Source organism: Loa loa, assembly GCF_000183805.2.
Source record: "Loa loa unplaced genomic scaffold supercont3.326, whole genome shotgun sequence".
NCBI lineage: Eukaryota > Metazoa > Nematoda > Chromadorea > Rhabditida > Onchocercidae > Loa > Loa loa.
Window position 1 is genome coordinate 42,500 of NW_018108506.1, and position 17,189 is coordinate 59,688.

The 17,189-nt window shown below is 34.2% G+C and overlaps 2 protein-coding genes across 2 annotated transcripts; one reads left to right on the forward strand and one right to left on the reverse strand.

Annotated features, from left to right (window-relative positions):
* Positions 1-264: 264 nt before the first annotated feature.
* On the forward strand, positions 265-2,297 carry LOAG_06556 (hypothetical protein; the record flags this gene model as incomplete). Its single annotated transcript, XM_003142092.1, has 3 exons — positions 265-1,023; positions 1,185-1,376; positions 1,998-2,297. 3 exons carry the CDS (start codon positions 265-267, stop codon positions 2,295-2,297), a joined length of 1,251 nt encoding a protein of 416 aa, XP_003142140.1.
* A 2,590-nt stretch (positions 2,298-4,887) lies between these two features.
* On the reverse strand, positions 4,888-14,763 carry LOAG_18472 (hypothetical protein; the record flags this gene model as incomplete). The annotated part of the gene is made up of 13 exons (XM_020451133.1): positions 4,888-5,168; positions 5,372-5,482; positions 5,900-6,081; positions 6,389-6,578; positions 7,068-7,185; positions 11,184-11,324; positions 11,873-11,954; positions 12,020-12,159; positions 12,356-12,476; positions 12,822-13,137; positions 13,337-13,521; positions 14,486-14,606; positions 14,695-14,763. 13 exons carry the CDS (start codon positions 14,761-14,763, stop codon positions 5,034-5,036), a joined length of 1,911 nt encoding a protein of 636 aa, XP_020305111.1. The 3' UTR covers positions 4,888-5,033.
* Positions 14,764-17,189: the final 2,426 nt, after the last annotated feature.

A 17,189-nucleotide genomic window follows, 5' to 3' on the forward strand; every position in this document is an offset into this window, starting at 1 on the left:
TTTTAAGGTCATCTTAATGATAATCTTTCAAATTCTGTCGTAATTTTCAGACATCAAATATTGGGAGAAACTTGAACCACATGATGGCCTGAAATCCGAAATTAGGTTGAACGGTAAGTTATTAATAATAAAAGTCAAAAGGATCGATGATTATACGTATGCCAATAATTATGACACTTCATGCCGTTATACGTATACCACTACTACTGTTATTATTACTCATTACCATTAATTTTAATAGCACTTTGAACATGTATGAAAAATATGAAAAGTTTTCCAGAAGGAAAAGACTTAAAATTCGATTTTGGTACCGCAAGAAATGAATTAAGAGAAAATATTGTTTCCAAATGGATTCGTCTCAACGGACAGTTTAACTCTAATCATGCCTTAAATCTTCCGGAAGCAACTCAATTCATCAAAAAAGGAGCCGAAAGAACAGTTATGGACAAACAGAAAATAGAATCGATTGTCAAAGACGGAAATATAGATGATTCGAAATTGATTTATCAATGGAATTCGGGTCTGAAATCTGATTCAGACTTCGAATATAAAACAAAATCTCCGCTACTTGAAAGGAACATTCAAGGAAGTTCTAACAAACTGGCAAAAAGACCAATTCCTCTTCACATAGCTTCACATTATTTTAAGTTATCCGAAGAAATTGGAAGATATTTCCACGATCAATTTAAAAGAGAATCGAAAAATCCAAAGGAAAGAATGAATCAAATTGGGTCGAATGACGAAAAAAAGGACTGTCATTCATCTAATACAACATCATTATATTCGGAAATTAATGGGCCTAATGCATCAATAGCAGGCTATGGTGTCGGCCTGCAAACAGCGCCATCCAATTACCAATCTCAGCCAGCAAATACCGTCGAAAAGATCCCTGAAATGCAAAAGGATTCATCATCTTCGCCATATGATGCCGTCAATGTGAAACCGAGCAGTGAAGTTGAACCACAATATGCCCCCTTAGCAGCTGTTGAAAAGGAAGAGCAGGAAAAAAACGGTCTTCCAGTGGTAAAATTTTGAATTGTTATGATCAAACACTCCCTTTTCTTTTGAAATTGAACTAATTCTAACCAAGATATTACAAAATCCGGTACCGGAAATATCTATACCATCTGAACGGCTTTGTATCATCCGACATTGGTAGAAGAGATATAAAATTGAAATTTTAGCCAGGCAGGTGTCCACCACTTAATCCGTTGCTGCACTCATTACCACATAATGATACTGATAAAAGTTGTGGACAAACTTTAGAAGGTTCTGCAAATGATCCTGACTGTGTTTGTGTATATTTGCTAGCTGAACGCAATGAGGAAGGATGTGCAAGTAAATTTTATACGCTATGTTATCGATACATGAATCAGGTTTGCTTATCAGTTATCATTTCTACAAATGTATTATTACTGGTAATACTTTAGCAGCATACTTTTCGTAGCTTTTGAGAATTTATCAAATCTTTCAATCCATATATTGTCATTATGTGAACATTATGGGCTATGACCACTCGGGTTTCTCGGTTATTTCATGGAACGGTATCAATCACTCAAATTAGCGACAGTGCATTTTGCATATGCTAAAAAAAGGAAGGAGATATATTGAAAAAGATGATCACAGTGGCAGCGATTAGTTTGATTTCTGGTCAATGAACATTCAATAGACCTACGTATCCGGTTGAGCAGGTCGACTTCAGGTCAATAGATTTGTTGCTGTCCCTAGTTAGGCAGACTTCGGCTTGCGGTCAGTGTACGATACGTTTCTCCTGGCTTTCTTGCAATTTCCGAAGGACTGCATTAAATACGCTTTGATGTTTTACAAAATTATTGAAAATAAGGACAGAGCCAAAATTACCTGAAGACTTAATGGATTACCTGAAGATTAATTATGAATGGAAGAGTTGAATATACAGCCCGGCTTAAACATTAAATGTTAATTCATTGTTGATTCTATCTAATTCTTCCTCAATTTTGATGAATTCATTATTTCAGAGTGTTGATCATGAAACGGGAAAAGAATCATTCAGTCCACAAGTAGCCGAAACATCTAATGGACAAAACATCGAAATATACTCCAGCGGACAAGAAAAACAGGTCAATAATTATAATCAACAATCGGTAAATGACTATAAACTAAAGCTAAGGCGACAATCTGGAAAAATAGAATTACCGGCAGAGATTGACAAGAAAGCCAATCGAACAGTTCTCTTAGACCGAGAATCTGAATCAAAGAAAGATGAAGTGCAATCGACAACAACATTGTCCGAAACTTCGAACATGCACGAATCTTAGCAAATGGACCAATGGAAGGCCAGAATTGTTGGAGAAAGGTAGAATGTCTTAGTGTTCGTCTGTTGATGATGTGAAATCCGATAACACCAGAAAATGATAAGCGCTAAAATGACACTCTCTACTCCGCAATGATATATTAACCAAACTTCACCCTAAGCGAATGTTACGTTGGCAAAAAACAAATATGTGCGGGCGTTACTCCCTTTTCGATGATTTTCTACAGTACCATTTTCTCACAGCCTTTGTTCACTCATTTGCTATCTTTGTTAATGTCCATAGCAAATGAATGTAGCATGAAATTGACTTGTTTTGCATGCCGCTTAGCTTATTACTAGAAATTACCCACATCTTGGATAAAAAGCTCAAGAAATACGGCATATACCACTCGTGGGACAGATGCGCATTATCACTGATGAATGCAAATGACCTATAAGAACAAATTTCAGTTGTGGAAGAAAATTAGGCAGATGTTTTGATGATAGCTGCAAATTTCTTTCATGTCTGCAACGAAGATTTGAGGAGAGATAATAGATTCTGTTTCGTCCTAACAGGATTTGAATTCCTTTATAAGTACACGTCCACATAGAAATTTCGTTCTAGACAGCAACAGTTAGAACGATAAGAAATAAACGAAATATTAAACAGAGAAACGGAAAAGGCAATGTAATAAAGAATGAAGTAAAATGACACAGAATAATCCTTTCTCACATATCTAGCATTAGCTTAGTATTCTTCAACATTGCGAAAATTTATAATTAAAGGGAAACTTCGAATGAGACAGAAAAAGATCTGTAGCGCAGTTAGATTAGACGGGAAATAAACAAGAAATCTTTTTTTAAATTAAATGTTCGTCGAAACGGTACAGAGGGTTACTGTGATCAACTGAAAAACTGTTGAAGGATTAAAAACCATGACCTTAAGATTCCTATTTACTATAGAAATCCTGGATTCCCCGTTCCTTCTAAAGAATATTTACAAGTGTCGTGAATAAACAAATGATTCAGCGAAAGAAGTCCAAAAGAACCCCATAATTAAAAACTATCAAAAGTACTCTTAACAAGGATTAAGAGGATAAATTTTGGCTAAAAATGGGATATCCGAAGAAAAACTGACATGATTCAAATATTCGATAACAAAACATTCCATTTTTGCAAATCAAATATTAACCTTCATTTGATACAAGGAGAAATGATAGCTGAACATGCAGATAAAACGATCAGTAAAAAGGAAATTCTCGTGATAATGTCGAATTCAAAATCATGGAAACACGATGTGTGTTTCACTTTGAATAAGCAAAAAAATCATTGGCTGTAACGAAATCGGATCTATCAGTTGGTTACCAACAGCTTGGAACTAACCCAATACCATCAGACGTTTCAAAAAATCCGATTTCGATCCAACCCTTTTCTTTACTTACAATACAATTCGTCGTAAAAAAAAAAAAAAAACAAAAACAAATAAAATAAAACTCGAGAAAAGCGACGATAGCTTCTCCACCCTCACCTGTACTGGAATTAAATGGAGAAGTTAAAATACACATAAAATATCCTTCATAAATCCCCCTCAAAACATGACATAATTTTGAAAGCAAAGATGAGAACAGAAATGAGAACTCCCCCCACCACTTTCGGAAAATTGTCGAACGTGTAAAAAGAATATACAACCTGAATCAATACATATATTTCCTTTTACTAATTATCAAAAAATAAGCATAATTGCCCTAAGAATATCTAACATTCATAGCAGAGATAAGCAAGTAAAACGCCACTGAACTATCCAAAATTTCATTCATTCTCAAGGATTACCTGAATCGAAACTGTTTTGGGAATTGCCAAAGATGCGAATTAACTCAATTTCTTCGTAATTTCCAGGAATTACAAGAATTTTAGCAAAAACTAACACATAAAAAGAACTCTACTTTATAAAAGAACCAAAATCAAATGATGCAAAAAATTTAAAAATTTTAAGAGATACTCCGCAAACAAATATTATGCTGCCTTAATCCATACTTTTCAATTCCACAAACTAATATTGACAGAACAAAATTCTCGACCGCAACTTTAAACTGAAGTCATACATATCTAATAACAAATCCCAGCAAAGAAAACAAGATAAAAACAAAAATGAGGAAAATACAACAAAGAAACAAACTCCCATGACTAAAAGAATCGATCGTACAGTTTCCGACTGAACGCTCGATAATGAGGTCGAATTGAAACATCCATCATAAAATAGTGATACTTGCTATTTCTTTTGTTGACCAAACTCCAATGAAAAAGAAAATTACATGAATTTTGTATTAATTTGTCCTATTTTAAGCATCGAAAATGATAGAACGAAACATCCACCTGACTCATCCCCTGCTCCAACAATCAAAATACTTCAAAATACTAACAATTCTCATAAACACCGAATAAATCCACTCCAATTCAATTTCATCTTCAAATGAGAAAAATTCTACGGCACGACCTCAATCGGCAAGTTGAATTCTAGTAAAATCATTTATAGGGTTTATCGAAACAAAATAGTCCCATAAAAATAAAAAACAAGCGCAAGAAAAAAATCCAACTTTTTCTATTAAATGAAACCTGCACATATGACTGTCAGGATAGCAGGACAAAAATGTCTCATATCAAAATGCTGTTTGTGTAAAGAAGTACAAGAGAAAGAAACGCATGTGGAAGATGAGAGAAACAATAACAGATGGAATGTACTAGAAATGATTCTGTCTCACATTTACTTTTTCGCTTTCTTCCCAGCTGTTTTCAATTCATATTTCGCTTTTTCGTCCAACAATGTATGCATTTGTGATTCGATACGTCGTAATTCTTCCTCAAAATTATCGCTAATCTCTTTGGTTCGTAAATTTAGCTGAAACGTACAGAAAAATTTCATTAAAAAGAGTCAAAGCAATTTGTAAAATTTCTAGGAAAAAGGCACTGGTGAAAAAACCTCATCAAATTTTAAATCCAAAAGGAAGGAAAAATTCATGCAAAAAGAGAAACTAATCAACTTTCCGTGACATTGTCTTTAGACAGGAGTTTTTTGAGACAGCTTTAAAAAAAAGAACCAACCAATTCTTCTCTCCTTTTCATTTCCTCTTCCTTCTTATTGACTCGTGCAACGAATTCATCGCGTAAAATCTTATCCCTATTTGTCATTTCATCAATGAATTCACGTTGCTTCTGTAAATAGTCATGTTGTCACCAAATGAAAAGATTTTAGCAACGAGATCGTTCAAGATAAATATTATAAAGTTGAAAGAAGTCATCCAAACAGAATCCCGTATTCAACTAAACCTGGATTTGTCCCACTCTAATCTACATCGATTTTTCTTCTCTAGTGATTGCTTCTTTGCTGAGTATTTCACCCGCTTTTGTGGATTGAAAAAAGAAAAAGAACACCCTAATGTTCTCGAACTTACCTAATATCGTTATGAAATGCAGAATGATAATTCACAATTCAAAGTGGTGGTACGGGACCTTATACTTTATTAAATGATATTGGAAAGTGTTTAGGTGGTACTCGATTCCGTTACTATTTAAGGCATTCGAGATGGGAAAAAGGAAACAGTGCAGGTAATTTGTGAAATGCAAGAGTACCTGTGCGAAAGCTTCCATCATTTTAGGTCCTGTATCACCATCACCAACTTTCATTGCACGCAAACGTTCACGACGGTATGCTTCATACAGCACTCTGTGTGTTCGCTCACGCAATGCATCCACGTTTGTGCGCAATACTGCCTCACGTAATTTGACGAAATCACAGTGTTCCTCGTTTTCGACTACACTTTGAAATTATATTTTAAACTGTCGAAAAAGTGCTTACTTCAGTCAATTAGGAGTAGATCTGTTTCGGAACTAAAATGGCTTAAAAATCCAAAACGTCGTTTTGCTAACATGGTAAGGAGTTTCCGAGTGACTAGAGCTTTTCGTCTTGAAATCACCACATCAATGTTCCAAACTTTTGTTTAATCTTCCCATTGATCAGGTTATTTTAGTTGTCCTTTAATTTCAATAACTGCTGTACCAAAGATTGGCGTTTTGCATTCCATGCAAATTTGTGGATATTTGAGAAACGAAAAACAATACCTTCAACCATTCCCCACGGATATCGACGTGCTCGAACCATCTTGCCGTTCTCTTTCTTTACAAAATCAGTACTGCCCACGACAGCATATGGCACAAGCTGATTTAATTCCGTATTTATTGCTCGTACCGTCTCGTCGTCAGTCGGAAACTGATAGATGGAAATATTATGGCTTCGCAACTCGCTTAAAATCTAGAAAAAAAAATTATTGGACAATGAAAACTTAAAGGAAATAAATAATTTTCCGGACTAATAGCAGTATAAAAAGAAAAAAAAAGCACAGCAGTGTATGAAAAAACTTTCAGCATTCAATGTAGCGCGTCTCTTCCACTGGTAGTCTTTTCCCCCTTCCCCCTCTCCCTCCCCAATATCATATCCTCCGTTCAAGCATTTTTTCATCCAGCCACAATTTTATCATAAAATAAGTAATGATAGCTTAACAGAAAATATGAATCTCTAACTCGTTAGAGAAAGGGAATGATGCTCACGATGCGCTACGAAATCGCATCCATACTCAAGAATGTTATCAAGTGTGAAATTGCCCAGAATGAAAAAAGCTTTAAAATAATCATAGGCAAGGAATTAGGGAAGACCATTAACATCACGAAAATGTAGTTTGTGATGAGCCGAGTAACGATAAATTTTAAATATATGATTTATATGAAAAGAGTAATAATATACTTTGCTTTTAAATCTTATCAGTTCATCTTTGCAGGTGGTATCAGCTTTTGCAATGACGGGTATGACGTTGACCCGTTCTGCAAGTCGTTGCAGTGTTACAACATCGAGTGCTTTAAGCCTGAAAAGGAAAAAATAATTATTTTAAAAAAAGTTCAAATTTACATACCGTAGAAGAATCTGACTAAATGCACTAAAGAGGACTGAGAACTAGTACACTTATGATACTTTAGAAAACCTCAATGAATTTCAGTCAGGAAAAAACTCAGTGAAACAGGACCTGAATTTTAATATCTTTGAATCCACATACTTCTATTTCTTTTTCTATCATCTTCCAAAACTATGAAAATAATTTAGAAAGGGATACATGTATGAAATTTTAATCATCATATAAGGTCTCAGATTATATTTTCGTAAATGACATGATGCAACATATATTTAAAGGCAACAAGATCAATAAATACTTAGAAAAAAGAATATTGTGGAGCGTTTTGCAGAAATTTATTGCAACAGTAAATTCCCAAAAATTTGATTGTTAAAAGACGAAAATAAAAAAGGAATAATGCGATCATATTTACCAGATAAAACTCGAACTGGAAATAATGGTAATATATTTCCGTTTACGATATATTTTATAGCTGTACATACTATTGTTTATGCAGAATGGTCGGATTTTAGGTCATTTCGAGAGAACGCACTACCTATGATAGTATAGCGCATTTTGGAAGTGATTTATGACCTTAATTATCAAAATGTTTATCCAAGTCAATTTGTTTGTTCAAACAACCAAATTTTAGGATGGAACGCTTGTCAGAAACGATTGAAAGTATGGAGAAATAATCAAGGTCCCTCCATAACATTTCTGAAGACTAACTTTAGTCATTATGGAAATGTGGATAAATAAAAACAACCTATCATAAAGGACAACGAATTAAACGATAAAGCTACATCTAATAGCAACTGCAGCAGCAGAACGATCAAGATTGGGGACGATATTATAAGGCCGAATTTCATATAATTACAAAGTGATCTTTGCTAAATAGTATCTCTGACATTTCTCCATTTCTAACAAAATCACTATTACCGCAACAGTACGGTAATGGGTGATAAAGAAAAGGAAGAGTTAAAAAAGGAATCAAAATAAAACGACATTAATTTTAACCATTCAACAAATGGAAGATTAAGAATATTCCCCACAAGAAATGCTATGAAACAAATGCCCATTTCAAAAAGAAATCAGTAAGAAATACGCAATAATCACGAATAAACTGAATTCCAATTCAGTTTCATAAATAAATCGCTATACCCTAACAGCAAAGTAGAATAGGAGGCTACAATTAAAACTTGTATTAATATAGTCAAGATTTACACTTTTCGTCGCGAAATTTACTAAGATTTCCGCAATTTCACATAATATTTGAATGATTTTAAAGAAGCTACTCATCAACATTCCCTTTTACAGCCATTCTTTGGTTACCTACACATGCTGAAGTGAAGTTCCCCACGTCGTCCCGAACAGCACAATAAATAAACACTCCGTTGATGCAACTATCAGCTTTCAGGAAGATATTTTCCTCGTCCATCTTATTTTTAATTGTTACCTTTGGGAAAGAATGCCAAAACTACAATTTCGCACATGCTGACCATTAATTGATCACAAAAAATATGAAGCAATTATTCATCATCAATAGTACTTCAATCTCATTCCGCTTATAGCAATACTTTGTTATCGAAAACATAAATCGAAGCTAGTGAAAATGGATAAGTACTAATGCAATGCAATGCCATGCCATGATTGGATGGATCACCGCCAAAGTAGAATCCCACAATGCAACAGAACAGAACGACACAAAACGATACTACACACAAGAGACAATAAAATAATGATGCAGAAGGAAGAAAAAAAATTAGTATGCGATCCCTCCTCCAGCAACATTCGGTATGGCTCTTGCCAAAACGAAATACCAAGGACTACAAAAAATAGGGAGAAAGACAGAGCTTCATTCCTTTTTTTTTCTGGAGGAACGGAAAAAAATAAAGGACAGTAAAGTGTAATATAACACAGTATCAAACCCTCTTCACAATGCATTGCTAAGTGCAAGTCATTATACGGTTCATCGACATATGATTCTCGTAACATAAATACCGCAAAGAATTGTTATTATGATTGTCTAGAAAACAGAACTAACAGTCTTTAACTATAGGACTGAGAGGAATTTCGAAAAATATATTCCCCGAAGACTTCACCTATCTTACTAAAAGATATATGAAAGCTTTATTGATTAGAAAAAGAAGAAACGCCGAAATTCTGTCCCGGCATTTTTAAAAAGGAAAAAAAAGAGTGATCTTTCGGCAAGATCCGATTTCTTTAGTCTCACAAAAAAGCCAAATGAAGAAAGGAAGTGAAGGGAGAGTGGAAATGTGAGTACTGAAATCGCCATACTATTGTTCAAAACCATGACTGCTGCAATAAAAAAAGTACTACTAGTATGAGTCTTACTATTTTAATGTGACAAGATCACATTTAAAGCATCCGAAGAACCGGTTGCTTTGTATAAGAAAACCAAATAGAGAAAAGCCGAAATATATGATGGAAGAGGTTTTTCTTTATTCCGCTTCGCCTTCTTCCTTCCAAAGAGGCAACAAAGTAGCTCAGTTAAATATTTAAATTACGAAAACGAGGAAGAGAAGGAGGGAAAGAAAAGGAGAATGGTAATATTTTACCAAAAAAAAAAACAATGAAATACGGCAGATGGAAAACGATAGCCATCTGCACCATAAGGACAATAAAGCCAGATGGCAGGGAATAAAACGGCATAAATCATTGGGAAGAAATAGAAGTCTAAAAAAAGAAAGAGGGGAGGTTCTTTGGTGTTGGCGATTCAAAATTCTTTTCATTAAATCCTCATCGTTTTACTAGATAAGCATACCCCAAAAACAAGTTCATCCACGTAACACAATAAGTTTTCGACAAATCCAGAAGTGCATAATCTTAAACCATTCTATTCAATGCATCTGCTCAATAAAACGTCAGTGGTTAAAACATAGCCATATTTTTAACAAAGATATCGAACCTATGATATATTTTGTTTTGGCATCTAATAACACATTGTCCATCAGAACAAACAGTGGATGATCGGAATGTCAATGACCTTGGAAAAGATTTTCAAGCAAAATATATCCTAATCAAGCGTCTTGGCCACAAATGGTTCGAACGAGGTATGCAGCTCAGTAAATTAGCACTTAATCATTCTTCTTTTTCACGATTAAATAATATGGACGGAGACCAACACTACTTACCTTATATCGTTATTTGGAATAGATTATTTCTTCGGACAAAATTTCAAAGTTTACTTAATAGGCATTACTTGAGGCAAGGCCAAATTATCGTCATAGCTAGTACTAAAACTTCGGTTACTGATATGCTATGAAGATTGAAATAACAGTCATTCAGAATGGATGACTGCTGGGCTAAATCTTTCAGTCTATTTAATACGATTATTAACGCGGTCAGTGTAAGCTGAATCAAGGAAATACATTCACAATTTCGACTAACAGCGTAGTTTACAGTTATAGTAACAGATAAAGCAACAGAAAAAGATCTTTCAACCTTGAAATAAGAGGAATAAAAAATTCTACGAAGATAAATGGATAGGAAATTTCGACAACATATCGAAACTGAAAGTGGAAAAGGAAAGAGGAAGGAAGAACCCATTATGTTAAAGATTAATTTGTTCGGCATTTGGAAAAAACTGACAAGTGATTCAAACATAGATGGGCAAACGGACATAATGATCGTCTTTCTTGGGAAACGAAAAACTGAAAATGCAATTTACAAAATCCTTCACAAAGGTATGCCATTAAATATGATCAAAAAAATACGATTGATTGTTTCCAACCACTTGACACATGCTGAGAAAAAGTGAAAAAATAAAGTTGGGAAAAATGATGTTCTGTCATACAAAGTCAATTTATATAACTATGTTAATTCACCTTTCTTTATATAAAAAGACCTGATAAAACTACTTAATTCCTTAGCTAAAAAAATTCGCTAGTTTCCCTGATGAGATCAAACAACGTTTGATTTTCATTTTAATAACGAAAAATGATTATACAGACCCATGTCCTGTAGGCGATATAAAGTAAAGACAAGCGTGGATACGTGTATCATCATAATAATCCAAACAACGTTTGATTTTCAACTCTTCCTTCAAATACTTCTCGAATTGCTCATTAATGAAATCAACGATTACCTGAGCACTGAAATGATTGCTTATGCAGATATTTTCATACCACACTTTTGATATGGGATAATCTAATTATCTATTTACAAATTTTTATTTCGTTTCAATGTGAACAGAATTATCCATTCACCGTGAGTCATAGATATCGGTGTAGGAATAAGACTAGTTTTAATAGGTAAATTCAAATGAGCCAGTAACACGTTGCATGTCTTAATGCTCCTCGATGTCATTACTTATAACTATGTTACTTCGAGAAATATCGAAGTGTTGTAACATTAATGCTAAAAAAAGAAAGCGTAACTCTTGGTATAAAGCTTAGCTGGCAGAGAACATTTCTGTACTCTTTACTCATGTTTAAAATTTTCCTTATTTCAAGCAAACCTGCAATATCTGCTCTTTCTTGAGATTTGGTTTGAGTAACTAAAGCCATGGCAAATGAATAGCTAATAATATTAGTTGCTATCATTTGCTATATTTTAAGAGTAACAAAAGAGTGATGGCTATATTTACACAAATAAATTTGTATAAAAAATGTACGTGTAGCTACTATTGCATACCACCAACCTTCTGTCTTTGTCAAGCTGATCACCAAATCCAGCTGTTTCAACAATGGTCAACTTCAGCCTGATTCCACCTTCCACAACATCTGAATACAAGTAACATTAGAAATGGAACATGTTATGAACAGGATGACGTTATGAAAATGTTTACCATAAGTCCTTGAAAGCAGTTCCACAGTCTTAAGTTCATTATTACAGGGACGAAATTCAAGCTTCATATTAAATAGAGATTCGATCAGTGTTGTTTTACCCATACCGGTTTCACCAACGCACATCAAATTGAACTGAAACCTAAAAATCTTCTACATAATTTAAACAAGAAAAAATGAATCATTCATCCATTAATGATTTGAACTATACGTAGCTTTCTGTATAGATCAAACAATGCATGGAAATTTCAAAAAACCCCTTCAGTTAATACAATATTTTGAGCAATTGAGGGTGAGAATTTTTTCAGGGAATTAAATGTAACGGTTTTTATAATTACCCTCGTTCAGTGCATTTCCGAACCAGCTGATGTGGAAGCGAATCAAATCCAACATGTCCGTTCAATTTCAGCGTTCGAAATTCCTCTGTGGTATTACCAGAACCAGACACACTAAGCTTTTCTGCAAAAGTATCAGAAATTTTCAGCAAAAAAAGGTAGAGTTTTAAAAGCTTTTGTCATTTCCAAAATAATTTCATCATTTTAAAGCAGCTTTAATTCTAAACCGGTAGCATGCTATCCTAGCTCTAAAGTGATTTTTTTTTCAATTAATAACGAGATCAGATGAGGATGAACCTTCTTTTATCTGATTACAAATCCAAAATACGTATTTTCGAAAATACGAAAATACGTATTTTGTAATATAAAATACGTATTACAAAATACGTATTTTCTTTTTCCCGCAGAAGAAAGGCACTCCTTATTTCATTGTTAGCAACAGTTTTATATAAGAGACCGTAATGCTCACGGATCTTAGCAGTGAGTGACGTATCCTCTACAGTTACACTCTTCTTATGTCTAGGAGAGATACAGCAAAGATGTTGCGGGAAGCAACCAGATGGGAAACGAGAAACCGTGCCTGTTGAGATGAACTTTGCATCCACCGCTTCAAGCCTGCTAGAATCTTGGGTCGAACCTGAAGTAACAGTTGTTGGTGTCTTCTTGTGGACGCCATTGGAAAAACTTGGTGATGTCGGTGAGGATCCAGTGTTACCGTTTAATAACTTCAGCTGGGAACTTTTCAGATGCGTTGGAACTGGTGGTAGCGGTGGTGCCGGTGGAGCCTGAAATCATTTCATATGCTTGTGTCGACAAGAATACCAAATGTTTCAGTAATCAAGAGAAAAAACGCTGTTATGCTGAGTGTGATCTTTATGTCTACCAACTACGAATGTAGATTTTCACTTTAGTTTATCTGTGTTTCGTAAAAAAATAGTAATGAAGCAAACTTTTTAATCTCAAAACTATTTTCAAGCAACTGACTGCCACTGGTTTTCTGGTTTCCATCATATCGTTTGCTCTTGGTAAAACTTTTTGAAATTCGTTCGATGTTCGATTCGATGCAAAAACGTCCGTGTGCACTTCACCCTCAGCAGCTTCTGGTTCCAACGATACTTGGCTGCTAATATCTCCCTTAGCTCGTAATACCGAATTCCCGGGAGATAACCCTGCAAATTTATGAAAAATAAGCAAGTTCGAATTGAAAACTAGAAAACTATGAATTGGAAGAAAAATACACCGAGGAAATTGTCAATTATGCAATAACTTGGGCAGTAATATGAATCAACATGAATATTTGAACAAAATCGAATCAAACAGTTGGCGGCATTAGAGAGGTCTTACAGCGAAAAACGTCATTTGAACAAAAATCGATGTCACTGACGATACCGGTATTCCATTATGCAAGGGATGGCTCATTTCTGTCGATTCAAATAAATGTGATCTGAATCACTGGTTTTAATTAATCGAATTCCAGGCATGCACTCTTAATTAAGCCGCTTCAATCGATTATGGAAAACAGAAGGATTTCGGAATCCTATTTTTTTTGAAAATTTAAACCATTTGGTTCCCTTCTTGAAAAACATCGATTAGTTCTTTCTTCACAGATAATGCAGCTGTATGAAAAAAAGAAAAAAGTTTGGAATGGCTGAATTTGAAAAGAAGTCTATGCAACACTCTTTACCAAGAAGAGAAATGAGACGAATTGATTTGAACAAATTTATAACTTCATAATACAACGAAGAAAAGTTCAGTCATGCACTGCAAACAATTTTCCATGTTTTGGGAAGCGATCCATAAACTTCATTATCTAATGCAAATAATGAGCATCCTGAACTGAACTCATCGATTTCAATCTCCAAAAAATGGTAAAAAAGATCGAAGTCTAAACTTGACAGTCTACAAGTGCAGATCACGGTAAACGAATTCCATGTTAACTAGAACGAGTTAGCTAGGAAGATTAGAGTTGTTCAGGAAGGCCAAATAATAACCAAGAAAAAAAACGAACTGCCTTTTTGTGTGACAAATAAACATACATGGATACTAATTAATCCAGAGAATTTTTTTTTTCATAATCATTCTGATCAATAAGACTCAAATTTGAAAGTAAATAACTAGAAGCTTGAATCTGACCTTGTGCAGTATAAGATGGTCTCGACGAAAGCTGCCTTTGCTGATATCCAGCAATGATACTACGAACCGATGTCCGCTCCAGATTGCCACTACAACCAGTTTCACCGTCAGTTCGATTATTCTGTAAAATAAAGAGGATAACTAACAGAACTGGTAACAAAACCACTGCAACTTGTAATGCTGCCTAACATATTTCAAATTCATTTTACATCGAGACGGTCGTCAAACTTCGTAATTTCCGTCACCGGATGATTTGAAATGACAATTAAACTCTTCATGAGCACAGTAGTGATGAAAAATCTCGCTTAAAATATCTGTCCATCGCAATTCAGTGTTTTGGGATTATTGTCTCCAAACGTAAACATAGTCATGTGTGTGGAACATTGTCGAAAATTCTTCGGTATTATAACTCAAAAGGAAAAACAAATGTCCAGAGAGGAACTGAATGTTTACATGAATAATTTATTAAAATTATCGGAGATAGTGCTTCAAGCAAACATGGTCATAAAGGTTAAAAATCGCTGTTCAAATTTTAAAATTGATCATATCACTCTTCACATTTTGGAGAATATTAGCACCGAGAAAACGACTGTTTCTTAAAAAGATGAAAGATGTACAGGCCGGACGCCAGTGAGTTGAAACTAAAGATATCCTAGAACATATATTTAGATATAATTTGTGTAATCAGATCTCATGATATCACTAGTATGAGATTATGAGATTTGAAACTAGAGCAACCTTATTGATATAACTTCAGTCCACCTTTTCCGAATTGAGGATAAAGTTAAGCTTATCTACTGATAGCTTTTCGGTTTGGTACTTTCGGCAAAGAAAGCTTTGTCCTGGAACATAAAACTCTATGTGACCATTCATTTATTATCAATGAAAGCACTCGGCTTTTTTCTTTCTCGACATCGAGACTTAAATAGACTGCCGATCTATGAAAAAGACATGATGGTTGTTCCTTTAATAACTCATCCAATATGAAGTACCTTTTTTGGAATTCTTTTATCGCGATCACTTATTTCCGATTCTCTCGTAATAGTAGACCAGTTTGTTGTTTTTGATTTTTTATTTAGGATTAACTGAAAGTAAAATCAGAAATGATTTTGATAAGTTGAAATTCGATTCAGAAAGTCAAGACCTCAAAACTTTGCATTATGAGTGCTACAAATAACGCAGAATGGAATATGAGCTAAAGTTTCGTTCGGATACCAAAAAAGGGATATAAATAAACTTTGAACAATTATTCTTTGCTTTAAGATAATCCAGCACGCAGCGTAGGATCACAGCAGAGTTCGAAAAGATAACCTAAATGGTTTTCCTTATGCGACATTACTTATGTTTTGTTTAGGATTCACTAAAAACTCAATCGAGTGTCCTCACTTCCTTTATTTTTTTAAAGTATCATTACAAGAAATCAGGGTAATACTATCGGTGACTGCCTTAGTGACACTATTTAAATGCTTCCAGTTCCTATTCATAGAAGATTTAATTAAATTTTATTGTCCAATCAACGTCCCTTTCTTTTCCACTTAATTTATTGCAGAAGTAAAGCTAGATATGCTGTAGTCACAGTTAACGTTGGAAACAACTATGGCCAATGATATTTCAGTGTTACTTGAAGTAAAGCTAGCAATATCTCATTGTATTTTTCAAGAAAAACTATCTGATTATCATTTACTCAATATTTGGTTCGAAATGATATTTAATAATGACAGCAAAGGCATAAATAATTATGCGATTTTTATATGTTAGTGTTAATTTTTGAAATTCTTTGATTAGGAAAACAATATTGAGGTGACATAAAGAATTAAAAGAGGGGACATTAAAGCAAAGGGATACACAACTTCCCTTTCTTTCAAATTAATAGATAAAAAATTGTTTATTTTTACATGGAAAATTTCCTACACATTAATACATATATATATGCAAGCAAACAGAAACTTACGAATAAAATATTAAGAACTCGTTACGACATTAATGACAGCATAAAAAGCGAATTATTCTAGGAAAAAGAGCGAAATTCTTGAGAAAATCGTTTTTACTCGCACGATTTGCTTCCGCCCAATCTATCCTGTTTAACAAGGATAGGTGGACTGAACGGATTAGATTGTAAACGTTTTTTAACACACGCATATACTGGATCCGGAATATCATTTGAATCTTAAGACGGACGATGACTGGATAACCTAAGAGAGAGTAAAGTTCCGATCTATCTTCCAAAAAAAACAAACTTCTAGCGAAAGTGCATATTTCTTCCAAGGATTAACATCGTTTCAGTCATTCCACTTGTGATTTCAGTTAATCATTTGGTATGAGAATGGGAACTTCACGAAAAGCTCTCTGTAGTGAGTAGCAGCAACATCTCCAACATCTCATGATATACACAAATAAGGATATTTTAAGCAAGCTTTTAGGAACTGCTATCGTACCCATAGGTTTGTGATTTACCCACGTCCGTTGGTATAATAATCATTCATACTAACTGCCGTAATATAAAAACCCCAATAATATCTAGATAATATTCAACGTATATGAGATATAGCAGAGAAAACTAGAAAGTTACCCGAAGGTTACCCAAAAAACACCCCAAAGATACAGGAAGTACCCAAAAATGAGAAAAGAAATAAAGAAAAACCTACTAAACCTTAACGTTTACTTACGTCTCGGTAGTTTTGAGTAACAGCAAATTCACACAGTT